We start from the raw sequence: 26,917 nt of genomic DNA, 5'->3' as shown, positions 1-26,917 counted from the left end.
CAAGTTTCTAAGCTGGTTTTAGGATTCTCAATTTATTTGCCAAAGAAATATGGCCATAAGTTTCTGTCAAATACTTAATTAAAAGTAGGTAAGCCTCACAGTGCTCTAAGGAGAGCGGATTAATTTTAGAGTTGCCTCACTTTATTTTTACTTATGTTTACTGTTATTTGTGAAACTTCTATTTCAGGAATGTATAAGTTAATAACCATTACAGAGAAATCATGTCCTGTTTAAATTTCTTGTCCCTAGTCTTTTTAGAATAGCTGTTTCCAATATGTGAACAAATATTTCATATTCCAAAAGTGATATTTTATGTAATAAATTTCCTAGAATAAAATATGGAAGTAGGAAAAAGAAAATTATTAACAAGTTGAATATTTTAGGACTGGAATATTTCAGGAAAGAAATGTATTTTCAATTATATTTATAATATTTATAGTGATAATTATAAATATTCTCAGACATTCATTTTTATTAGTTGTTAATTTTTGTGTATTTCATAGCATGGATAATATTATACAGAAAAAATTTTTTTACATATCAAATGACTGAAATTTACTAGGTAGCAATTTGTTTTGTCAATTTGCTTCAGTGAAGATTAAAGAACAGTTTTTAAATATAACTCGAAGGAAGTTCTCCAAGAACTTATATTTGAAATGAACCAGCTCTTCTCCATCTATCTTAGTCTGTCTGGGTTTCTGTAACAAAATACCATAAACTTGATGGTTTGTAAACAATAGAAATTTAATTCCCGCAATTATGGGTATTGAGAAATCCAAGATCAATATGCTGCCAGATTTGATATCTGGTAAGGACCCATATCCTTGGTTTATAGATGGTGTGTTCATGTTGTGACTTCACAAGGTGGAAGGGGCATAGGTTCTTTTTGGGGCCTTTTTATAGAAAAGCACTATTTTCATTCAGAAGAGCTCCATCTCAATGACCTAATCACCTCCCCAAAGCCCCAATTCCTAATAGCATCATCTTTAGGGTTGGAATTTCAGCATATGAATTTGGAGGGGAGGTAAACCTTCAGACCATAGCACCATCCAAGTCCACAGTTCACATTTCAAAAATGCAGATTTGACAACACAAATAAAACTTTTGTCATCAAACAGCAAAGCATGAGTGAAACTCCTTTTCATTTTACAATTATCTATAATGATATTATAATCCTTTTAAGGTTTTTGGTTTGTATTATTTCTTCTTAGTCTTACATGTTTATGCAGTGTATCTACGCAAATAGATTCCTGATTCATAAAAATACTTGGCAAGTTACATAATGGAAGGCCAAAGAAGGCAATAGATAATGCACATAATCCAACTAAGAACCTCTAGATCCATAGTAGAGGTACTTAACATTTTATTGTTAGAATTCATAATTCAATGGCCAATATCTTGTCATATGTTATTAGATGAGTGTGAAACAAGCTACTCTAATGAAAAGATTCAATGTTCACTGGGTAAAAGAAGATAGATTATTTCTTTTTCATTTACTATTCAGATGAAGGTGAACGATCTAGGGTAGACAGGTAGCTATGTTCCACAAAGTTGTCATGGAATCTTATGAGCCTTCTAACTTTTTACTCCACTATCTCCTAGGAAATACATGGTCAAAGCTGACTTACAGAAATACATATGTGTTTGGTTCATAGAATGAAGTAAAGCATGAGGGAGAGAAAGCTGTTTCTTCTTTTAAAAAAATGTACTATGGAAGTCACATGCATGAAATCAGGTTTCATCCCATTGACTAGAATTTATCTGCATACACAAAATTAGCAGCATGAACGGTTTTATAGCACAGTCTGGACAGCCACATACCCGATTAAATTTAGGTGGTTCTATCACTAAAAGAAAGAAAAGAGAGAAAATGAAAAATTAGCTCTGTTAATGGTCAGATTATAATAAACCATGTTTTTATCAAGGCCATATTGTAGCTGCAAAAATTGACTTTTCAGTATGTTGCTGTTTTATTACCAATGATATATCCCTAGCATGATTTTGTTCCTCCAATGTCCTGAACAAAGATTATGATACCTGGCAACTATGTTACTGAATTGCTCTTACTTCTGGACATTATTTGATTCAAAGCTAGCCTTCCTTTCCCTAGCCTCTATAGCCATACAACACAAGTCTAAATCCTATAATAAGCCTCTTCCAACTTCCTGTTACTAAGACACCCTGCTCTTCCTTGTTTGACCACATTTGTGTTCTGGATAGACTTTGACTGGTGAGCTTTGATAAGGGAGAATTGATATGGATATACAAGTGGCAGTCACTGCTATATTCTACTCCATATAAAACATCCTGAAAAGCATTTTGAATTAAGTAAAGGCAAGGAAAGCATTGTCCTGGCTCTCTCTGCATTTCCAGTCTCACATGACCAATTGAAGCAATTATGGATAGCTTTAATATGATACCAGCTAAGACAGCACTATACTACAAGCGTGAAACACATTGTTATGAAGGGAAAAGCAGGGGAGATGAAATGGCAAATATGAAAGGTATAGGGTTTCAAATATAAGGTTAAGAAATTTGGTTCTCCACCTCTAGGCATTAAGTATCATTGGACTACTGCACTGGGAATATAATGAGTTGAATTATTTTATGGTGAGAGGTGGGTGGATTTATTTTAGAGAAAAGAGAAAAGTTGAATAACTGGAGTTTGGGAGACCAGTTAGGAAACAATTACAGTAATGTAATTGTTATACCAGTAGCAGTAAGTAAATAGAATTACGTATGAAACATTGAGGAAGAGCACTTGCAGAATTAAGTGTCAATGTATAACGCTTAACAAAAAGGAATTAAAAGTCTTGAGCTCACATTGCTTGGGGAGATGTAGAGATATCAATTGAGATAGAGCTAGATAAAGAATGGTCTTGATGGAACTGATAAAGAGTTCTACTTTAGACTGTTGAAGATACCTGGAAATTTGGGTATGAAGCTTCTAAGAATTGTTACATCTACAGATATATCTATAAAGTCATCTGTGCTATTTATTAGTAAATGTGTGCTATTATTTATTTATCTATGCATCTGTGTGTAAGACTGGAATACCAGCACTTGTGTATGTCCTATTTTCTGGAAGCTCTTCACGTAACTCTCCATCTTTTGGTCTTTCTGATGGTTCTGATATCCTGCCCCTGACTTTGCCTTCTCCTTCTTCTTCTAAAATCTTTTGTATCCAATATTTTTTATGACCCAGGCAGGAACCTTGGCTTCCCTTTTTATGTTTGTGTTCTATTGCACCTGCTTCTGTCTTCTAGGAGAAAGAACTCAAACAAATTCAACACCTCCTGGAGCCTTCTTCCATTCCTTCTTCTCTTGTCATGTGGCTGTTTTCTTTCTAGTTTTTTCACAAGCCTCTAAAAGAAGCAGAACATTTTTTATTATTTAATATTTTGAAGTATCTCTGCATTATCACTGTGAAAATTCGAGTTTTGTCTTCTTGTTGCATCCTGGTGGCAAGTAACATATGAAACTGGTATATTAAACCATGTAACTTTTAACCTAAAGTGCATATTTGACGTCCATGATTTAACTACTTTAGACGTCCATGATTTAACTACCATATGTTTGAAATTCTGACATGCACGTTTCAGAGACAAAGTACATAATACTCCATAAAGAGAGTAGTTGAACATTAATCTGTTCTAGTTACACTAGGTGTCAATCCCCAGTTATGATTCACTTTTGGTGTTCACAACTTATCCTGCCTACTGACTATCCAACTCAATTTGGGGATCATTTTGCTTATGCATAATTTTTTAAAATTTTCTTTTTAGACTCATATTTAGTTTGCTTCAAAAACTAATTGCTGTACTTTATGCAAATGCATTATTTTAATATATATTTTGTTGAAATGGTAGTGTCCAGATGGTATGCAAGGCTTAGACTCTGACAATTTCAGAGCCAAATTGGGGTCAATAATAATTAAGCAATATTAGCTCATATAATTCTCTTAGTGATTTTATAGGTAGTATTTTGCCCACAATTTCTCAGGTAAGCATAGTACAGCCAGCATTTATATCCAAATTTATTATATCAAATCCATTGCTTTTAAACATTATGCTAGCTTAAACCAGTAGTGTAATTAATTGTATACATTTTACTACATGAAATGAGAAGGTTTACAATATGATTTTTTATAATTCAATGAGTGCTATCTATGGTAAATGAATAGATAAAAATGTTGATTTTATCTCTAAATTAGTGATCTGTACACCTCTACTTTATGTTTTATACTTAAGGATTTGTTCTCTTTTTCAACCTTAAGATCGAAGACAAGATACAGGGAATAATTTTTATTTAATTATTGCTTTTTATGAAATATTATCTTCTAATTGTTATATCCTGAAAATTTTTTACAGATCTTGTCTTTCAAATATGTTTCTACTTTCCAGTGAGGATCTAAATTGCACACGAGACAAAATAGTTATTATAACAAAATCCAAATATAAAATAAATATAATTTTGAAAAGAGAAAAAAACAGAAAGAACTACTTTTATGTTCTTAAGATATTAATAGTTCACAGCTTTGAGAAATCAAAGACTATCTGACAGTACAATTACTAATTAACTTAGATTCCCAGAGAGAAACATTTATGTAAACTACTTTCAGGGTTAAGGCTTTTAACAATTGCATGTTGAGCAGAAGATTATTAAATACTGATAGGCTGGTGAGGGTGGAATAAAACTTTATGAGTAGGTCAATATATACCTAAGCAACTTTCCTTGATCGTTATTTTGGCAGCCTTATCCAAGTCTGGTACAAACAGAACAGGCTATGAAATAAGGTAAGTCTATGGCTCATATGTTTTTTGTTATTTTTATGTTTTCAACTAATTATATTTTTTCTTAATTTGTGTTAGCAGTATTCCCGTCTATCTGCACTGGGTTAAGATAGCAATATCATATATTTTAAGTTGCCGTTTAAAATATGTAGTACCTTGTATTAAACAGGAAAAATATTTCTAATTTTTTTAATACAGGATTTTTTTTGGCCCAACTCTTCATTATAACTTTTGTAAGACTTAGGTGGAATCATAGCAAGTTTTGTTTAATGACTCTATATGAAAGAAAATAAGTATTGATTAAGATTTTGAAAAATAGATGAATACTCTAATAAAGTATGCTTAAATATATTTTAAGAAAATCTATATAGAATAGAATGCTACATTTATACAACATTACTGTTTCTTAGCTGACCTTTTAAAGATCATTCATCAAGTTGTTATACAATAAAGTATTATTCATCTTCATAATAAATATGCAGAGAAAGGGTATCAATATATATTTTCCAAGAAGAGTTGCTTAAAATTACTGTAATCCAAAATTACAGGGATCATATTTTTTAACACAGTAATTTTAAGCAATTGTTTTAAATTTTGTTTTAATTTTTCTAGACAAAGGAGAGTTTGTTTCATGACAAAAATGCATTTTTTAAGACTTCCCTTATCAAAAAGGAAAGCACAGTTCTCATTATTGACTTCTTGGTAGCAAAGTAGGTTATCACTTCAAATGAGATTTACACTTATTTAAAGTTGAATACTAAATGTAACTTTGTCATTTCTCAACATAACATCATGCAACTGGGCTTCATTTTTCGAACAGCTTTGTATGTTACCTGTTGCTCTGTTTAGATTACATTCATTTTGTTTGAAGATTACTGATGCAATAAACAGCTTAGATATCTGTAACAGAAAATTATATACTAAGAATAAATCCTAATCTGCAGATATTCATTTATAAGCTATACTAAAAAATTAAGTTTTTGCTTACTTAATATTAGTCTCTGACTACTTTTATAATTTTTGCTAACAAGAATGTAACGATCTAATTGAGGAAATTGACATATACATAAATAATTGCAATGGACATTTAATATGCTGTGGTAAACGAAGAAAGGCTAGATTAACTGTGCCTCAGAGTAGTAAGGAACTCACCATGGCATTTGAATTGAGCAGAATTTAGAATTCACCTAGAAGAGTGGATGGGGAGGGATTGAAATTGAACAGCAGGTATGAAGGCAATGCGTTATCTAAAAATTAGGCTGTGGTGCTGGGGATAAAATGAAGGCATAATTCTAAAAATACTTTGAAGATAAAGTCAAATGGATTTATTGAATGATTGAATGTTGTAAAACATATGCAAGAAGGGAAAAAAGGTGATTAGGTTGGGACAACTTGGTACGTGAGTTGACTTAGTTACAGAACAGGGACCATTGTGAGACCAAAAAAAAAAAAAGATTTTAAACCCAGTAATTCATTAAAGCATTTACTGTAGAAATTCTAAGTTCTACTTTGGTATATGTCTTTGAATTAAGATTTATACTAAAATTATAGAATACAGATAATCCATGGAAACTTGAGAACTAAGAAAAATAAGATATATGTGGTCAAAATCAAACAAATATGCTTTCAGATAATTATTGGAGATGTGTTCTTTCCAGTGTACATTTGGGTATCTTCTATATGCTACCTCAAAAGTGTAATGTCATCTAATAATAAATATGTATTTTTGATATGAGAGTTTTGTATATCTCATTTGCTGCTGTTTGATGGAGGAACTTGGTGAAAATTCAAAAGATTTTTAAACAGAGTAGCAACTCCCAAATATATACTATTCTATCGAATATATGTATTTGTGTTCTTTTGACAATATTATTGTGGAAAGCAGTGTTGGAATTAGAGAGATGAGAGTTCAAGAAAAAAACTGAAGTTTTAACTTTGAAATATAACTTATTCTCTCTTAAGCTTAAAGTTCCTAATTAGTAAAATGTGAATAACTATTTTCTTCATAGAATTGTTGTGAGAATTGAGAAACAGTGCAAGTGGAAGCCTTTGCCTTGCAAAATGCGCTAAATGAGAAGGCAAGACACACCTACTTGAAGATAATTTTTTCATCTGTATTTTCATCTTAGTGTACTACTACTGTAATGTGCATCAGTAATTCATTCCTTTTACTTTAAATTGCATGTGTTGCTTACATTTTATATCAGTATAAGTTTCAGGCTATTAAGTATATGCTTAATATATTATTAAGTGCTTAATTTAGGATATTATGTAAGTGCTGTCTGCAACTCTGCATTGTACCTAGTAAAAAAAAGAATGTATGTAATTTCACGAGAATTGTTGGTGGTTTATTATATTTATATATTTTACATTTTAAATATATATCCTTTTCTGTTTTCAGATGGCAAGAAAGAAATTTAGTGGATTAGAAATCTCTCTGATTGTCCTCTTTGTCATAGTTACTATAATAGCTATCGCCTTAGTTGTTGTTTTAGCAACTAAGACATCTGCCGTTGATGGTAAGTAGTACATTAAAAGCATGTCTACATTATCGTGAAGTTAGGAGGAAGTTACTCCACAATAGTTATAGGTTTTAAAAAATAATCCGTGTAAGATGAAACACTCATAGAAAAATCCAGGGTAAGTTACACAATTACTTCAACTTTTTCTATGCATTATATTCCATTTATTTCAATGATGAGCTATTGTAATTAAGGAATCCATGTGCTTTGACATTAATTGCCTTCCCTAGCTACTTGACAAAGAGCAAAGAGGCAAAGGGATCAAATCGTTAATATAAGGTGGAATAATCGCCTACTGGCGTGAGCATCATCTCATTAGTGTGAAAACCTGGGTTTTTGCTCCAGCCTTCACACACTTGCAAAGGAAATAAGGATTTTAGCAAATATTCTTTGTTCTGGTTAGATTTTATTTTATGGAGAGAGAGAGGTTGTATGAGAAAGGCAGGTAGAGGAAAGTTGAAAAAAGACTTGGATAGTTTAATTATCTTTTTCTGAATATTTTAATTCTAATTTAGAGTTGGTACATACGGAATGCTGAATCTCTTTCTTCATTATTCTCTGTTGAGCAAATCAGCGTTGTAAAGGATGCTACACATTATCTTCTAGACTATAGTTAGCATTTCCTATTCCTATTAATCTTTTGTTTTACCTATTTCCAGAAACTGAGAGCTTATTGTATTATGAAGCAATATATTTTAATGATATCTCATTGCTGGAATGTTATTTATATGGAGTTGGTATCCACCATTCTTCGCTATTCTAGCTTTCTCTACTTTACCTATCAAATTATTTGCTTGCAAGTACTTACTTTCACCTACTTTCCTCTTCTCTAATTTCTTCTCACCTTCTCTATAAGTTTTTCATAACTCATATTGCTCCACCTTCTTTCTTCAGCTATAAAATACAAATTGTAAATACAGTATGAATGTATATTTTGTTACCTTTTGAATCTACACCAAGTCCTTTTGTAAATATATTTTGTATTTCTAAAGAAACAGTGAATAGGATTCTACACTGTCAATTTTAAAAGTATGATTGGATCTTTTCCTTTTGATGACTAGTGCTTGAATTTGTGGGTATTTTTAAATGCAACATTTATTTGAAAATTTTCATTTTATATGAATTTATGCATTCTTTCAAACGTACTTATTACTTGAAAAATCTGAGAAAATTAATTTAATGTCATGTTTTATTTTATTGAGTTTTTTCCTCCCCCAGAAATTAGTGATTCTACTTCAACTCCAGCTACTACTGGTGTGACTACAAATCCTGATTCAGAAAAATGTCCAAATGTGTTAAATGATCCTGTCAATGTGAGAATAAACTGCATTCCAGAACAATTCCCAACAGAGGTCTGCAGCAAAAGTCTTTAATATTTTTAATGAATATATACATTATTATATTAAGATAATTGCTGAATATTGGATCAATCTTATTTAATAAAGATCTAGGCATAAATTAGGCTGCATTTATCATTTTATTATAGCTCCCTATTAAAAATGATAGATAACAGAAGTTACTGAGCTTGCTTTCCTTTATCTCTGCTCAATTTAAATCAACAAGTTAATATTCATCCATATTTAACAAGTTATCATTAATTTTATAAATCTTCATGAAATTCTGTCATCTCAAATCTACTTCTTGAAGAAAGTATACCTTTGATAATATAGAACATTTAAGAGAGAGTATGTATGTTCCAATAGAGTATTTGTAATGATAGCATTAAGAAGTATCTGTGGAAAATAAAATGATACTCATTTTATGAAAATTATTAATTGTTTTTAATTTAGCAATTAGAAGTGAGGAAGAGAAAATGGAGAAAATTAGGAGTAACCAATTGGATTCATGTAACCTAAGTTCACTCTTCCTTTTTTTTTCCCACAAACCTGTGCGGTAATAAAGGTCAATGTATGTGGGTGTATATGTACAGTCCTTCATGGGTATCCTCGGGGAATTGGTTTCAGGACTTCTGAGGATACCAACATCTGCAGATGTCGAAATCTCTTATATAAAATGGCAGTATTTGCATATAACTTATGCACATTTTCCTGTATACTTTAAATCATCTGTAGAGTATTTATAACTCTGATACCATGTAAATGCTATACAAATAATTGTTACAATGTATTGTTTTTTATTTACATTATTTTTATTACCATGTTGATATTTTTTGTTCCTTGAAATATTTTTGATCCACAGTTTGCTGTATCCACAGATGCAGAGGGCTGACTCTATATATTGACGTTTTGCAAATATTTGTATTTGCAAATATGATATGCAATTACAAATTTCACCTTCTCCACTCCACCTTACCACACACAAATTAACTGAATAAACTATAAAATTTATTTTGTCCCTATTCTGTCTTCCCTACATCACAGTAAGCATATAATTTTCTAATTAATTTGAAAAAAATTTGAAAGAGATGAGATTTTCCTTTGAGTAACATTACAAATAATAGGTCCTATAGCTTACCTACTGATAGAAGAGCTAAATAACATAGTATTTACTGAGATACACTGAGGAAAGTGGCCAGACATTCTCTTTACTTAATCTTCTTAGGCTGAGCTTGCAGTGGGCCGAGATCGTGTCACTGTACTCCAGCCTGGGTGACAGAGCGAGACTCCGTCTCGAAAGAGAGAGAGAGAGGGAAAGAGAAAGAGAGAGAGAGAGAGAAAGAGAGAGAGAGAGAAATGATTGAAGCTGAACATTGAATTCTATTAGGAACAATATGGGTTTTGAAGATCTTATAGGGAAACAACATTTGAAAGTCAATGGTTTACAGTTTTCTTGCCTAATATTAGTCTTTAGTGTCAACCTAAACTGTTAGATTGCTGAAGAATGTTTTCAGTGTGAAATAAACTATATTTGTGAAGTAAGCAAGTTAAACTTCAGCCAATATATTTATGCTTGTTATTTATAAAAAGACAACTTACAGTTTTAAAAGTTTAACTTAGTATATCTCAAATGAATTTGAGTGTTTTCTTGACATTTTTAACTAGGAAAAGTGCAACTTAACAAAATGATTTTAAAGAGATTATCATTTAAATGGTATCTTATTCATAAAGTTTTGGATTTATATGGAAGCTTAGACTGTTTTTCAAGGCTAAATTAATATTCCAGTGTCACTTTGCTAGTTTACAGGCAAAACTGGAATTAGAACAGTGGTATGCAAATTTCAATGTGAGCTCATGTTTCACAAACTCGGTAGTCACTGTTCTTTAACTAGCATGTCATAGTTTTCTAAGTAGATGAATTTTCAAGGTAGTATTTTTCTGTTATAGGAAATGGATTTAAAAAATAAATAATAAAGGAATGAAAAATTAAATCTACCTGAAATTAGAAAATGGGCCTAAATATTTGCCTTTTTCTGCTTTAGGAGATGTTGCAATTTTCAAATATGATTTTTATTCAAACTGTCACTCAGGGTTTTATTTTGTTGTTGTTTTTATTTATAGTTATGCATCTTTAATAATACTTTTCATTAAATACCTTAAAGGTTCTTTAAAATACTTCAAATGTTAATTTTCCACCATCTTAATGGATCAACTAAAGCAATTATTTATCGTCTTAAATATATACACTTACTCTTTTAAATACGAGAAGCATTCCATCTGACTACATATTATTTGTTCCAAATGCAGTGGTAGAGATTGAAGTCGGTTAAAGTCATGGTTTTCTAAAAATTTCCTTAATTAAAAAAAAAGATTTATCTTAGGTGTTCATATACCTGAGGATAGATCATGATTGTTAAATATTGGAAAATTGGTTATATTAAGCTTACTGTATAAATTATTGTATACTAGAAATGGCATGTTTATTGTATATTAGAAAGGGCATGTTTACTTATTGCACAATGATGACAAAATACAGAATAATCAAATGGTTACCTAGGAAACAGCCATAATTCCATGCAAAGTGCATTAGCTCAGGCTGCCATAACAAAATTCCACAGAATGGGTAGCTTAAACAATATCAATTATTTTCTCACAGTCTTGGAGGCTAGACGTCCAAGATCAAGGTGTCATCAAGGTTGGTTTCTAATGAGACCTCTCTTTCTCGCTTGTAGACAGCTGCCTTCTCATTTTGTCCTCACATAGTATTTCTTCTTCGTGCACAGAGAGAAAGAGGTCTTTGCTGTCTTTTCCTATTCTTATAAGGACAGCAGTCCTAATGAATTAGGGCCCCACCCTTATATGCTTATTTAAACTTAATTAACCCCTGAAAGGACCTATCTCCAAAGACCTTCACATTGGGGGTTAGAGCTTCAACATATGAATTTTGGGGGCATAATACAGTGAATATACATATCTATATATTGAATACACATTATATATTATTACATATGAAATTATTACATTTAATATATATAATCACTTCTAATTGTATATACATATATATGATAAAATATGTTAAAATATGATATATTTATTATACTTTTATTTGCTAGAGTTTGTGTCAAATGAAGGCAAAAGGAAAATAATTAGATGAGAAATTAAAAATAAGGAGGAAAATGCCTAAAACCCTGAAAAATAGGAAGAACAACTAAACATAAATAACAAGCATCAAAATCTTCACAAGATAAACTAAAATTACTAATATTTTGAAAGCAACAACAGGGATATACATTTTTAATTAATATATTGGTGTGTATATGTAGTAGGTTAAATAATGTTTTCCAAAAATTCGTGTCTACTTGGAGTCGCAGAATATGACCTCATCTGGGAATATAGTTTTCCAGAAGCAATTAGTTAAGATGTAGTCGTAGTGAATTAAGTTGGGCCCTGTGTCGAATGACTAATGTCCTTATAAGAGGAAGGAACCACACACAGAGATAGACAGGGAAGAAAGCCATGTGAAATGGAAGCAGAAATTGGAAAAATGCACCTATAAGCCAAGGAACGCCAAGGATTGCCAGGAGCCACTAGAAGCTAGAGAGAGACAAGGGAGAATTACTTTGTGAAGCCTTTGGAGGCAGCATGGCTCTGCTGACACCTTGAGTTAGGACTTATAACCTTCAGTACGGTGAGAGAGTAAATTTCTGTTGCTTTAAGTCACCTTTTCCATGGTTGTTATGAAAGACATAGGAAACTAATATGGCATATTTTCAGGAAATTAACGTTAAGCCTATTTTACTATATATTTTTTAATTATTTAAATTGTGATTATAGTGTGCTTATTTCTTTCATTTTATTTTTTAAACTTAGCACCTTTATGTGTTTATAGAAGTATTTATATAAATGTATTTAGACTTTTATATACAAATCTTTCATAGAGACTGCTGTAAATAATATTTTTTTGTAGAATTGTCTCTTTGTATTGCTAGGAGTATTTCTATAGTTTAGATAACTGGAGATAAAATTGCCAGATCAAAAGTTGCACACACTTTAGGCTCTAATAGGTTATTAGATCCAATTGTACCCCAGTTTGCAATGTATATGTGTGTATGTGTGTTTGGGTATAAATATATAAATGTATGCCCAAACACACACACATATATATAATATGGTGTTTAGAGATATTTTGTATATATGATAAATAAATATATTATATATAATTATATATGTATATAATCATATATGTATATTTATTATACATAAAAATAAAGATATGTGTATTTTTATATAATATATATTTTATATATAATATATACTTTAATATATAAATAAACATATAAAATATGTTTTATATATAATAAATATACATATATCACATATACTTATCTATTTAAATATTATATAAAATATATAAATATATAGTACATATACTATATATATTATCTACTTGTGCGTGTGTATCTGATACCATTTTAATTTGAGGATAAAATAGGAGAAAGGTTAGTGCACACTTTCAGCTGATTAAAATGGAGGCTTTTAAAAACTTATTTTCATGGAAAGTAAGCAAAGGGGAAAATCCTACAATTTTTTAAATTATGAAAATGTGTCACACTATTAAATTTACATGGATTTATAATTATACTGCTGTTCATGCATAGCATCACTATTTTGCTAAACTATTTATAAATAAACATTTATAATTTTTATTTCACTTCACATAGTATTTCCATATGGTTAATAAAATTACTGAGAATTCAGTATTTTGCTTTATTAATTGAATGCAATTGCAGCAACTACTTGTGATACCTGGCACATAAACTAGTAAAAATCATTTAAAAAATTAAATATTGAACTAGTAAGTAGGTAGAATTAAATCCCTTACACATTTTAAGTGGGTTTAAATTCAGGGCCATATTTTCATCCTCGTACTCTAAGTTTCAGCTTGATACATAATTAGTATAAAATAAATATTTCAGTTCTTCCATGTTAATACCATGACAACAGAATAAATTACAATTATTTAGAGATCAGGTTCCTTTAAAATACATGAGCTTACAAAAATTTGTATAGATACGTGATTTTAATAATCACATCTCAGGTCATAAATTTCTGACACAGTGTAATTAATTCAATTTATTAAATACTTGTAGTTCTTCCAGGTAAAAGAAACAAAAGAGCAAATGCTATTTTGGCATATTATACATTTGAAAAAATTAGATTATTTAAAAATATTCATTCACTGGAAAAATAGAGACTGGGACATCTGATAATAGTACTAATGATATAATTCCTTTAAAAATATTTTATCAGGGAATTTGTGCACAGAGAGGCTGCTGCTGGAGGCCATGGAATGACTCTCTTATTCCTTGGTGCTTCTTCGTTGATAATCACGGTTATAATGTTCAAGGAATAACAACAACAAGTATTGGTAAGAAGTCCTCTGTCATAATGATTCAATATGATATATTCTAACTGGAGCGAAAACGTGGAAAAATACCTTAAATAGAATCAAATAAGAAATATGTTCCTGAGAATGTTCAAATTCCTTATTTTTGCATGATTGTAACAAATTTAAATAGTACTCATTTGTGGTAAATACAATAACATAAATATATTTAATAATTGTTAACATTATAAATCAAGTCACTCATGGCAGCTTTTTTTATTCTTTAAGGAGTTGAAGCCAGATTAAACAGGATACCTTCACCTACGCTATTTGGAAATGACATCAACAGTGTTCTCTTCACAACTCAAAATCAGACACCCAATCGTTTCCGGTTCAAGGTTCGGTTTTTAAGGTTTCCGAAGATTTAATACCAAAAGACATTTGATGGGCTGGGCGCGATGGCTCACGCCTGTAATCCCAGCACTTTGGGAAGCCGAAGTGGTCGGATCACGAGGTCAGGAGATGGAGACCATCCTGGCTAACAGGGTGAAACTCCGTCTCTATTAAAAATACGAAAAATTAGCCAGGCGTGGTGGCGGGCGCCTGTAATCCCAGCTACTCGGGAGGCTGAGGCAGGAGAATGGCGAGAACCCGGGAGTTGGGGCTTTCAGTGAGACATTTGATGAACACACTTTTCATCCTACAAATACATTTTCTCCCTTGAGAAATATTTATTCCAAGGCAAAGGATTAATTACACTGCACTTCTCTCAGATTGTTTATGCAAATATAACATACGAATAACAATAGTGTGCTCTGCACTTATTTTTGGAGGCTTTAAATAATATCGTTCATGTAAAATATTTAGCTCAATGCCTTGAAGAAAATAAACATTCTCAAGAAACATTTGAAAATTTTTATTATTTAAACTACAGGCTATGATAGAAGATTAATGTAAAATTTAATTTGAGAAAAGTGTTAGTATTGTATACATGCAACATAATACTTTCACTGATTATAAACTTCATTCGTGATTTTAAAAACTATGATTCTTCTTTTTTTTTTAGCATGTAGTTTACTAGTATAAATATTTTGGATTTGGAAGTAAAAACAGCACCAAATTCTTTGTATATCACCTTTTTAGCAATAATTTCACTGGAACTAAATTTTTCTTTTTTTCAGTGATTCAGCTTTATTTCAGTGCTTCTTTTTAGTTTCTCCAAAATTTTTTAAACAAAATTTCTTATCTTTATGGATAAGATTCTTATCTTTATATAGTTATATAAGGACCCAAACACTGAAAAGCATTGAGATTGATTAAATTCACAGAAGTCTAATATTCCGTAATCAATATTTGGTAATACTGTCATTTTTATATCAGTCAATAAAAATCTGTACTTAATTTTATACATAATACTTCATAACCAACTAATTCTATGCATTTCTTTAAAATTTATACACTTTATCTGTGCATAGCCATTCAAAAATGTTAAAATTAAGGTTCTGAATTGATTAATACTCTTCTGTGAAACTAATCACCACGTTATTTTTTATTTGGAACTTGCATTTAATAGTTTAGAATCAAGTAATGCTACCTTGCTTAAATCTTTACAGATTACTGATCCAAATAATAGAAGATACGAAGTTCCTCATCAGTATGTAAAAGAGTTTACTGGACCCACAGTTTCTGATACATTGTATGATGTGACGGTTACCCAAAACCCATTTAGCATCCAAGTTATTAGGAAAAGCAATGGTAAAACTTTGTAAGTATATTATTTTACAATTATATAAGTTTATTTTATTATTATAGAATTGGAAATTCTTAATTTCATGACATTTTCAGTAGAAATAAATTTCCTCCCAAAAGAGGGTAGGTGGATAGGTTTATAAAAATTATGGTGATAAAGGAGTTTGGTTTCTTGTGGCTGAAATATACTGGAACATAAATTAGAATCTACAAATAAAGGTTGAACAAAGATGAAGGTGGAGAGCTTCATTAATGCAACGCTAGCCTTCCATATATTTGTACATACCTAGAATAGCTCTTGTGTCTTTCCCCTTCATATTTATCGTATTTTGTTGACAATTTGTAGAATCAGACAGTTACTATTCAAAGACCAAAGAGGAGTTATTTCCCATATTAATATTAAAATAATTTATATATATGTAGAATCCAATATGGACTGAACACCTTCATTATGATTGTATGAGGGGTGCAGGTGCAAGAGATTTGGTAATTTCCTATGAATGGTTTCAAGATAAATGCTCTTGTATCCCCAAGAATTGTTAATAAAGCAATTGTCATGATTAAATCTCAGCAATTACTCTTATTAAATGTATTTTAGTACTTTTGTTAATGACTTTGTGTTAAATCATAAAAATATTAAATGCCATGTGAAATAAGCCAGGCACAAAAAGACAAATACTGTATGATCTCCCTTATATGTTGAATCTAAAACATGTTGAAATCATAGAAGCAGAAAGTAGAACTATGGTTTCCAGAGGCTGGGAGTGGAGGAGAATGGGGGAGATGTTGGTCAAAGGATTAGACAGAAACAACATGTTTTTGAGACCAATCAACATGATGACTATAGTTAATAATAAAATAATAATTTAATGTATATCGCAAAAGTACTAAGAGACTACTATAAATTCTACACGTTTGTGGTAAAAAGTGTGTGATGTGGTGGATATGTTAATTAGTTTTATCATCAAATAATGTACCTCAAAACATCATATTGTATCCAATTAATACAGACCTCCCTCAGTATCCATGGGAGACTGCTTTCAGGATAACCCCCGCTCCCCCGCTGAGTACACCAAAATCCATGGAAGGTCAAGTTCTTTATATAAAATTGTGTAGTATTTGCATATAAACTATGCACATCCTCTTATATACTTAAATAATTTCTAGATTACTTATAATAATGAATACAATGTAAATTATGTGTAAAGAGTTGTTATACTATATTGTTTAGTGCAGAATGACAAGAAAAATAAGTCTTTATATGTTCAGTATAGACGCACCATTCTTTTCTTTCCCCTCAAATAGTTTCCATCCCTGGTTGGTTGAATCCATGAATTCAGAACTCACAGATATGGAGGGCTGACTGTATATACAATGACTGATTGTCAATAAAAATAAAAGCATACAAATCATAAACATCATTTAGCATTTCTTATAGTACATATTCCATCTGCATAAAGCGTAAAACTTTTTGGGGGAAAAATGCTTTCAAACTTAATTTTTAAGTGTGGAAGCCAGTAAAATATTGTATTTTAAAATCTAGTACCTAGAGCAAGCAGAATTGGGTTTGAAACTTGGCTCTCCTGCCTACCAGTTTGTGACCCCTAAAAACATCAATTAATTATCCCAGTTTGTGTCATCTTTGAAATGTGATTGATAATGGTAGTTATGCTTTGAACTTGTGATGAAAAGTAAAGGAAGAAATGGATGTGAAAGATATTGGCAAAAATTGTGTTGATGCAGTGAACAAATTTCTTTTATGGAGTAATTTGTGTGTTTCTAAGAAGTGACCAAAGCTAACCACTGGCATGTTTAAAATGAAATATTCTGGATGATGTTAACATAAACCTGTATCTGGTAGAACATTATATATATATATACATATATATATGTATATATGTATAGTGGTCACTTCTTAGAAACACACAAATTACTCCATAAAAGAAATTTGTTATATGTGTATATATGTATATATGTATATATATGTATATATATGTGTGTATATATGTGTATATATATATGTATATATATTAGATTATTTCTTTATTTCTTTTATGGTGCAGGTTTGACACCAGCATTGGTCCCTTAGTGTACTCTGACCAGTACTTACAGATCTCAACTCGTCTTCCAAGTGATTATATTTATGGTATTGGAGAACAGGTTCATAAGAGATTTCGTCATGATTTATCCTGGAAAACATGGCCAATTTTTACTCGAGACCAACTTCCTGGTGATGTAAGAAATTATTTTTCTTGTTATAAATAAAATCATTATATTAAAGCAGATGATAATCTTAGCATATTTGAAAACAGCATTTATTTTAACTGGTCAACTACACTGTTTGAATGTCACTGATACCAATACAGAAGCTTGTTTAGCTTGGGAGGGACAACAGATAGGTTCTAAATTGACTCAGTGACTAACAGATTTCGTTAAGGTTTTCACAGGATTTCCAGTTTATAAATGTTTTATTTTGACTTTCATGATAGCATTTTATTATTCCTTTTTCACTCACCTTGTACTTATATCCATCAATGGCTAGCCATTGCACTAGAATAATTCCAAACACTGTTTTACATGTCTTCATATAATACAATGTCTGCCTAGCTACCAGATATTATCTCACGCATCTCTGGCCTTCTTACTGTTCTATAATATATGGTCATTTTCCATAACTTCAAATCTTTGCACAGTTTGTTTTTTTGGTAAGTACTGAAACTTAATGTTCTTTATCACTCATATATCATTCAGCACTCAACGAAAATTTTATCTCATAAGAACTTCTCCCAAACTCTCCCATAAGGACTTAGTCTTTATCTTTATACTTGACTTAGTATAATAATCCTATTAGGGTATTATTCCTGTATATGTTTGTTTCTATGTTTGTTGCTCAAAAATGTGAGATTTTTTGAGACCAAACATCATACCTTTAAAAAATATTTTTGATTCATGATTGATTTGGGTCAAATGTTTGTCAGTTATTGCTTTTTAAATGGCAATGCTATTTCTATATCAAAAATAAACCAGTGAGTAGTTGTTTTAAAGAGTTTCATTTGGTACAGAATTATTAATAAATTTTACTAATCTCTGTTCGCAGCATCACTATCTATAATCAACACCAGAGTGAGACTGTCAGAGCTAATTTCCATACATCCTTTCCTTTAAAAGTCCATATCCAATTAGTCAGGAAGTCTTTTTCCTTTCATCAAATCAGTGTATTTCCAGTTTGTCTGTATCATGTCAGCTCCTCATCAGCTCTCAAGAAACAGGCTACTAAATTTTTATGAGGGTACATATCATTTTGGAAGCTCCTGCAGTACCTTGGGCATACATGGGCCTAATTGATAAACATGCCATTACCTTATCATGACTAAGTTATTATTTTTACTTATTTTTATTTTTTATTTTATTTATTTATTTTTGAGATGGAGTCTCGCTCTGTCACCTAGGCTGGGGTGCAGTGATGCTATCTCAACTCACTGCGACCTCCGCCTCTTGGGTTCAAGCGATGCTTCTGCCTGAGCCTCCTGAGTAGCTGGGATTACAGGTGTGTGTCACCACCCCCAGCTAATTTTTTGTATTTTTAGTAGAGACAGAATTTCATCGTGTTAGCCAGGATGGTTTCGATCTCCTGATCTCGTGATCCACCCACCTGGGCATAAGTTATTAAAATTAATGTAATTAAAATAAAACAGGACAGTTAAGTAATATATTAATAGTATAATATATGTTATATATTTTATACATTACTATATTAATAATGTTAAAAAGTTTGAAGTCTTTTGTTTTACCTATAATGTTTCATTGGTACATATAGTGAAGATAATTAGTGTGGAAACAGGAGAAGTAAATTATAGCAACAAATTAATTCATGAAAAGCATGTAAAATATACAATCTTTTTTTTTTAAATATATTTGAAAATCATATTTTCAAATTCTTGCCTTATAGAATAATAATAATTTATATGGCCATCAAACATTCTTTATGTGTATTGAAGATACATCTGGAAAGTCATTCGGTGTTTTTTTAATGAATAGCAATGCAATGGGTAAGAATAATATATTTGATAATATATTTATAGATTTCACTCGAAATGTTTTAACTGCTCTCTTTATTTCAATCATGCATATTGTGTGTGAGAGTAAACTCTATTATAGTTAATATTAACGTGAAATTATTATAAGAAGATTTTGAAATCAAAGACAAAATCAATTTTTGCATGCCAGTGCATCTATTTTGGGGAGAGTATGCTATGTTGTGGCATTCAGTCACTCTATTTTCCTTTCAAAGGAATATTGAAACATATCCATGCCAATGGGCCTTTTCATTCCCACAATCTCATTTGTCGAGATAAGTAAACATGCCACTACAAATGAAAACAAAAAAGATGTCTATGGAAATAGAAAAAAAGAGTATTTTTTTAGTTTATCATAATTCATATAACGTAGTATTTTACTTTTTAATATTATGAGTGTAATATCTAATAGGTGAATTGGTGATAACAAAAAATTAAAGAAATTAATCACATTTCAGCCAGGATCAGTTTATTACATGGTTATCCAGTCAGTTACTCTGTCTTACATTTAGAAAATTTACAATAAAACTTTTGACACTTTGTCTTTTAGAAATTAATATGTGATAATATGATCTTTCAGATAATCTTCAATTTAAATGACTAATTAAAAATGAAGTTTTAGAGAAAAATCTTTTGGTCGTCAGAGAACTAATCCTTTGCAACTAACCCTTTGCAGCGCAATATCCAGGGGAGCTTTTGCCACCATCTGTGAAAGAAAATAGCTGGGATATTTTATTATAAGCCTCAGACATTTTGGCGTTTTACTTTTTTCCCATGTTATTCCTGCATTCAATATTTCATTATTTCTTAATTATTTAAAAATATTGTAAAATAATGTAGCTAATACAAATTAATTTAAATGGACTTTGCAATTAATTGCTATAATCCCTTTCACTATTTACATATAAGTTTACCAATTTTATTTTGCAGAGATTTTTATCCAGCCTACTCCAATAGTAACATATCGAGTTACCGGTGGCATTCTGGATTTTTACATCTTTCTAGGAGATACGCCAGAACAAGTAGTTCAACAGTATCAACAGGTGTGTTTCAGGTGTATTTTATAAAATTTTTTCTGCATACTTTTATTTCATCTAACATGACCACATATTTAGATGACTTTATTTTACATAGTAGGGGCCTCTTAGCTAAATGTTTTCGAAAATCTTATCATATTTAAGATGATTTTTCCCCCATACAATGAACTCTACATATACTCAAGTGTCTATGTTTCTGAATTCAAAATTTCTTACTTCTAGGCAGCTGAGTTCAAGAATTGGATTTCACTGAGATGTTGAATATTAAATATTTACTTTTTCATGACTTTATCTGATGGAATAAAGCAAAAGGAACTATCTTATTTAACATTGAGGATAGCCAATAAATGTGTAGGTCATATATGCTTTTGGTCAAAATCCTAGAGGTAACTGAGTTGTGAGAAGACCAATGAATCTAGCTAAAAATTCATAGCAGGTAAACTCCAGGAAAATTGGCTCTTATCCTGGGGACTTCAGAAAGTTGAGTTTGAAACCTAGCCTGAAACTTTACATCTCAAGTTACTATCTAAGCAACTCTTATTTACATATTAAGTAACATATTGTATACCTGAGCCCAATATGGGCTTTAGAGAGGTGGGGAACCCAGGACCTACACTGAAGATGATTCTAAAACTTTCATGTAATTTCTCTCTTCTAACAGTTGATATATATGATTCCTGGTGCTATAATGGAAAAGAAAATTATTTTCATTGGTATAAAATTTTAAGATTATGCCTATTTTAAAAATCTTATTTTCTTGATATACCTTTTGACATAAAATTCCCATTTGCAAAAATGATCTCAAAAGAGAATTACTATAAAAAAAGTTTAAATTAGGATCCAAAAAGCTGAAATTAGAGCAGCTAAGGTTTTTTGCAGTTTAATCATTTACATTGTCTAATCATTCTCAAATTTATGTTTATAAATGTAAAATTTAGAAAAGAAGCACACAAAATTTATAGTATCTGTAACATAAAATCATAATTACAGTTCTAGGCTGGCCTACATATAGACTTTGTGTGTGGTTATCACATGAACAAGAGAGAGAAACAATACTCTTTGACATTCCAATTGTCAAACATCAGTTGGCATAGCTATTTCCCACATGTTAAGTAAAGTCAGCAGAATGTCAAACTATTTCAAAAACAATATTGTTACATATATGTTGATTCTTCACATATATATGAGAAAAAATTTATGTCAACATATATGTTGATTCTTCACACATATATGAGAAGAAATTTCAATCACATGTCTAAATCTTTAATTCTATGGAACATATGGTGTTTAGGAGTATAGTTTAAAACATACTAATTCTTGAGAGCTTTATTTGATATCAGGTTTATTTGATATCAAGTTTGAAATAAGTTTAGTATTTCATTTGAATACAAAACAATAACCCAACATGAGTAATTAATTTCTTTTTGATTGTTACCCAGTAGCTTTTTACATATACATCATGGAGAAATCATGGATCCTATATATATATATATAGGATATATATATAATATATATATGGGATATATATATTATATATATAAGATATATATAATATATATATAAGATATATATAATATATAAAAGCCTAAAGCAAAGAAAATTTATTATGTCAAGTATGATTATGCATCATATATAACCTAATACTCAGTTTTTAGTGAAAAAAAATAACACCAGTTACATCCAAATTTCCATGTGCAAAATTATGCAAAATTATGTTGTAATGTGACACTGATATTCTCTTGCACTGAGATTGCTTGGGCCATTACAGAAATAGGAAGAGATGGCGATCCACTTGTCCCCAGGAGGAAGAAATGAAGCTGAGGCACTGCATGTGAATAAGAAAGAGCCTATGCGATAACTGGGTGGGAGCATTGCAGAACATATATTTTATTAACATTTTTGCAAACCAGGAGATAGATAACTGCCAAAATGTAAGGAAACAGAAATTCTGTACTTTTAAACATCTTTTCTGTTTTTCTTTTTTTTTTTTTTTTTTTTCATTTTTAAGACGGAGTCTTGCTCTGTCGCCCAGGCTGGGGTGCAGTGGCGCGATCTGGGCTCACTGCAAGCTCCGCCTCCCAGGTTCACGCCATTTTCCTGACTCAGCCTCCGGAGTAGGTGGGACTACAGGCGCCCGCCACAGCGCCCTGCTAGTTTTTTTTTGGATTTTTAGTAGAGACGGGGTTTCACCGTGGTCGTGATCTCCTGACCTCGTGATCCACCCGCCTCGGCGTCCCAAAGTGCTGGGATTACAGGCGTGAGCCACCACGCCTGGCCTGTTTTTCTTATATGGTGACTTGTAATGGAAAATAGGAGTGTGGTGGAAAATTTTCCCTTTTACTATTTATTTGTTGCTTTTCTTATATTATTTAACTTTCTACAATAGACAAAACATATCTTGGCAAATGCTACTTTCTGATAATGCTGCACTTTCTAATTTTTAAACACAAACTAAAACATGAAGTACAAGACATAAACTTGTTAAAAATTTCATAACACATTCAAATAGAATAGAAAATTCTTTCGAATCCAGGTAACACTAAATGTTTGTTTAAATTATATAAACTTAAATGAATTTTAGATATATAAGAAAATAAGAGGCACACTAACCTTGGTTATTAATGCTAAATATATTTATTTCTATTCAAACTAATTACATGCTCATTTGCTTTAAGCTTGTTGGACTACCAGCAATGCCAGCATATTGGAGTCTTGGATTCCAACTAAGTCGCTGGAATTATAAGTCACTAGATGTAGTGAAAGAAGTGGTAAGGAGAAACCGGGAAGCTGGCATACCATTTGTAAGTAGAATGAAGGGTTCGTGGGAATATATATCAAGCTAAATATTGTCACATAATAATAACTGTAGGAAATTGTCAGGAATATCTACTGTATACATTATATAATATAATTACGAGGCTGCCTTTTAATTGTAAAGTATATTTTATCTCATATGTAATGCCCTTGCCCCCTGAAATTACAAATGTATGCTTTTGAAGAATCAATTGTTAGTTATACTAGAACAAAATACATATTCCACTGTAAACAGAATCATAGTTTTTAAAATAGACTTTAATTTTAGAATCTATATATTTTAAAAAAATTTTCTGAAATGTATAAGTTTGATTTTTGTACATTGAAATCCACGTATATAAAAACAATGCATTCTAGTCATTATCACTGACAAATATGAATAATCACTTAATGCTTTTGTACTTAATAATTAGAAAAACCAGTTTACAAACAATACAATTGCTTCTTTAGTGAAATGGAAAGGATGGACGTTCATTTATTTTTTAAGGGTTATGTTTATAATATAAAAGATTGACCTGATTAGAGAGCTCTTTCAGTACTATGTATTGAAATACAATCTTCTGACTTTCAGGATACACAGGTCACTGATATTGACTACATGGAAGACAAGAAAGACTTTACTTATGATGAAGTTGCATTTAACGGACTCCCTCAATTTGTGCAAGATTTGCATGACAATGGACAGAAATATGTCATCATCTTGGTAATAATCAATTATACATTAAGACATTTTTAGTGTTTACACATGTGTAAGTTAATAGATTTTGCATAGTTTCTTCTTTCTATTATTAGGACCCTGCAATTTCCATAGGTCGACGTGCCAATGGAACAACATATGCAACCTATGAGAGGGGAAATGCACAACATGTGTGGGTAAATGAGTCAGATGGAAGTACACCAATTATTGGAGAGGTAAAATATGATGTTTATTAAAATTGTGCTGCTCAAATTTTCTTCTCTGAAACAAAGTTTCTGTGGATGTGCATGTGTGTGTGTGTGTGTGTGTGTGTGTGTGTATGTCTGCTTTGAAGTCTGAATTTTATATTTTAATTGTGGAGAAAGATATTAGACAAAGAAAATATTCCAAGAATTTATAAAACAGTTCTTATAAGAAGTCATGCAAAATGTAAAGATATACTAGATAAATTTCTTCATGGTTTGATCTTAGTAGATTGTATGTGTTTAGGAATTTATGCATTTCTTCTGGGTTTTCCAATTTATTGGCATATAGCTGCTCATAGTAGCCTCTAAAAATTATTTGCATTTCTATGTTATCTGTTGTAATGTCTCCTTTTCAATCACTGATTTTATTTATTTGGGCCTGCTTTTATTCTTAGTCTAGCTAAAGGTTAGTTGATTTTGTTTATATTTTCAAAAAATCAACTTTTCATTTCGTTGCTGTTTTGTACGGTTTTTTTTTCAATTTCATGTATTTCTTCTCTGATCATTTTTTCTTTTCTTCTACTAATTTAGGGTTTGATTTGCTCTTACTTTTCTAGTTCTTTAAGACGTATGACTAGGTTGTTTATTTAAAGTTTTTCAACTTTTTTGATATAGGTACTTACTGCTATAATTTTTCCCCTTAGCACTGCTTTCATTTTATCCCATAGATTTTGGTACGTTGTGTTTCCATTATCATTTGTTTTAAAAACATTTGTACAATTTTTTCCTAAATTTATTCATTGAGCCAATGGTCATTCAGGAGCATATTGTTTAATTTTCATATTTTCATATAGCTTTCAAAGTTATTCTTGTTATTTATTTCTAATTTTATTCCATTGTGGTGGAAGAAAATACTTGATATGATTTCAGTTTTTAAAAAAATATATTTTAAGACTTGTTTTTTGGCCTGACATTGGTCTACCCTTGAGAATAATTCATGTGCTGAAGAGGAGAATGTCTGTAGCCATTGGATACGATATTCTGTAAAAATCTATGAGGTCCACTTAGTTTATAATAAAGATTAAAGACAATGTTTCTTTGCTGATTTTCTGTCTGTCTGGATGATCTGTACAATGCTGTAGAAAGAATTCTCTTTAGCATATCTTATAGGACTTGTCTGATGTTGATGAAATCCCTCAGCTTTTTTGCTTGAGAAAGGCTATATTTCTTTTCCATGTTTGAAGGATATTTTCACTGGATATACTCTACTAAGATAAAAGTTTTTTTTTTCTTTTTTTTTTTTTTTTTTCTGTATAGCATTTTAATTATGTCATGCCACTCTCTCCTGGCCTGTAAAGTTACACTGAAAAGTCTGCTGTCAGATATATTGGAGCTCCTTTGTATGTTATTTGTCTCCTTTATCCTGCTGCTTTTTTCATTCTTTCTTTATCCTTGACCTTTGGGAATTTAATTATTAAATGTCTTGAGGTAGTCTTTTTTGGGTTAAATCTGCTTGGTGTTCTATATCTTTCTTGTACTTCAATATTGATATATTTCTCTAAGTTTGGGATGTTTCCTGTCATTTTCCCTTTCAATATACTTTCTATATCTCTCTCTCTCTCTCTACTTCCTCTTTAAGGCCAATAACTCAGATTTGCACTTTTGAGACTATTTGCTACATCTTGTAGCCATGCTTCATTGTTTTTTATTCTTTTTTTCTTTTGTCTTTGTGTTTTTTCAAATAGCTTGTCTTCGAGCTCACTAATTCTTTCTTCTGCTTGATCAATTCTACTATCAAAAGACTCTCATGCATTCTTCAGTATGTCCATTGCAGTTTTCAGCTCGAGTTTCTGCTTGATTCTTTTAAATTATTTCAATCTTTTCATTAAATTTATCTCATAGAACCCTGAACTCGTCCATGTTATCCTGGATTTCACTGAATTTCCCCAAAACAGCTATTTCAAATTTTCTGTCTGAAAGTTTGCATATCTCTGTCACTCCAGGATTGGTCTCTGGTAACTTACTTAGTTCGTTTTGTGAGTTCATGTTTTCCTAGATGGTCTTGATGCTTGTGGATGTTTGTCAATGTCTGGGCATTGAAGAGTTAGGTATTTATTGTAGTCTTCACAGTCTAGGCTTGTTTTTGCCCATCCTTATTGATAGGCTTTCCAGGTATTCTAAGGGACTTGGGTTCTGTGATCTAAGTCTTCGTTAACTGCAGCTATATCTGCTTTAGGAGGCACCTCAAGCCCAATAATGCCATGGCTCTTGCAGACTCATAGGCTATGGCTAGGGCTGTTCTAAATGCTCCATCTATGGGT

The 26,917-nt window shown here is 31.0% G+C and overlaps 1 protein-coding gene and 1 long non-coding RNA gene across 2 annotated transcripts in view; one reads left to right on the top strand and one right to left on the bottom strand.

Annotated features, from left to right (window-relative positions):
* Nucleotides 1-2,995: 2,995 nt before the first annotated feature.
* Nucleotides 2,996-9,936, bottom strand: LOC131380989 (uncharacterized). Its single transcript, XR_009209358.1, has 4 exons — nt 9,791-9,936; nt 8,124-8,209; nt 5,627-5,693; nt 2,996-3,365 (listed from the first exon to the last, which is right to left on the bottom strand). It is a non-coding gene; the product is annotated as an uncharacterized LOC131380989 (long non-coding RNA).
* SI (sucrase-isomaltase) overlaps nt 7,195-26,917 on the top strand; it is a 95,037-nt gene continuing 75,314 nt past the window's right edge. The window contains exons 1-11 of the mRNA XM_032172262.2: nt 7,195-7,312; nt 8,534-8,667; nt 13,963-14,080; nt 14,327-14,436; nt 15,652-15,803; nt 17,851-18,022; nt 19,737-19,836; nt 20,794-20,906; nt 23,576-23,701; nt 24,286-24,417; nt 24,507-24,626. Of these exons, the coding sequence (XP_032028153.1) occupies nt 7,195-7,312; nt 8,534-8,667; nt 13,963-14,080; nt 14,327-14,436; nt 15,652-15,803; nt 17,851-18,022; nt 19,737-19,836; nt 20,794-20,906; nt 23,576-23,701; nt 24,286-24,417; nt 24,507-24,626 (1,395 nt within the window). The remainder of the gene's footprint in view (nt 7,313-8,533; nt 8,668-13,962; nt 14,081-14,326; nt 14,437-15,651; nt 15,804-17,850; nt 18,023-19,736; nt 19,837-20,793; nt 20,907-23,575; nt 23,702-24,285; nt 24,418-24,506; nt 24,627-26,917) is intronic.

The sequence above is a fragment of the Hylobates moloch genome, unplaced genomic scaffold (assembly GCF_009828535.3).
Source record: "Hylobates moloch isolate HMO894 unplaced genomic scaffold, HMol_V3 SCAFFOLD_13, whole genome shotgun sequence".
Taxonomy (NCBI): Eukaryota; Metazoa; Chordata; class Mammalia; order Primates; family Hylobatidae; genus Hylobates; species Hylobates moloch.
Note: the sequence above shows the minus strand (reverse complement) of the source record. Positions and strands in the feature narration are given on the sequence as shown.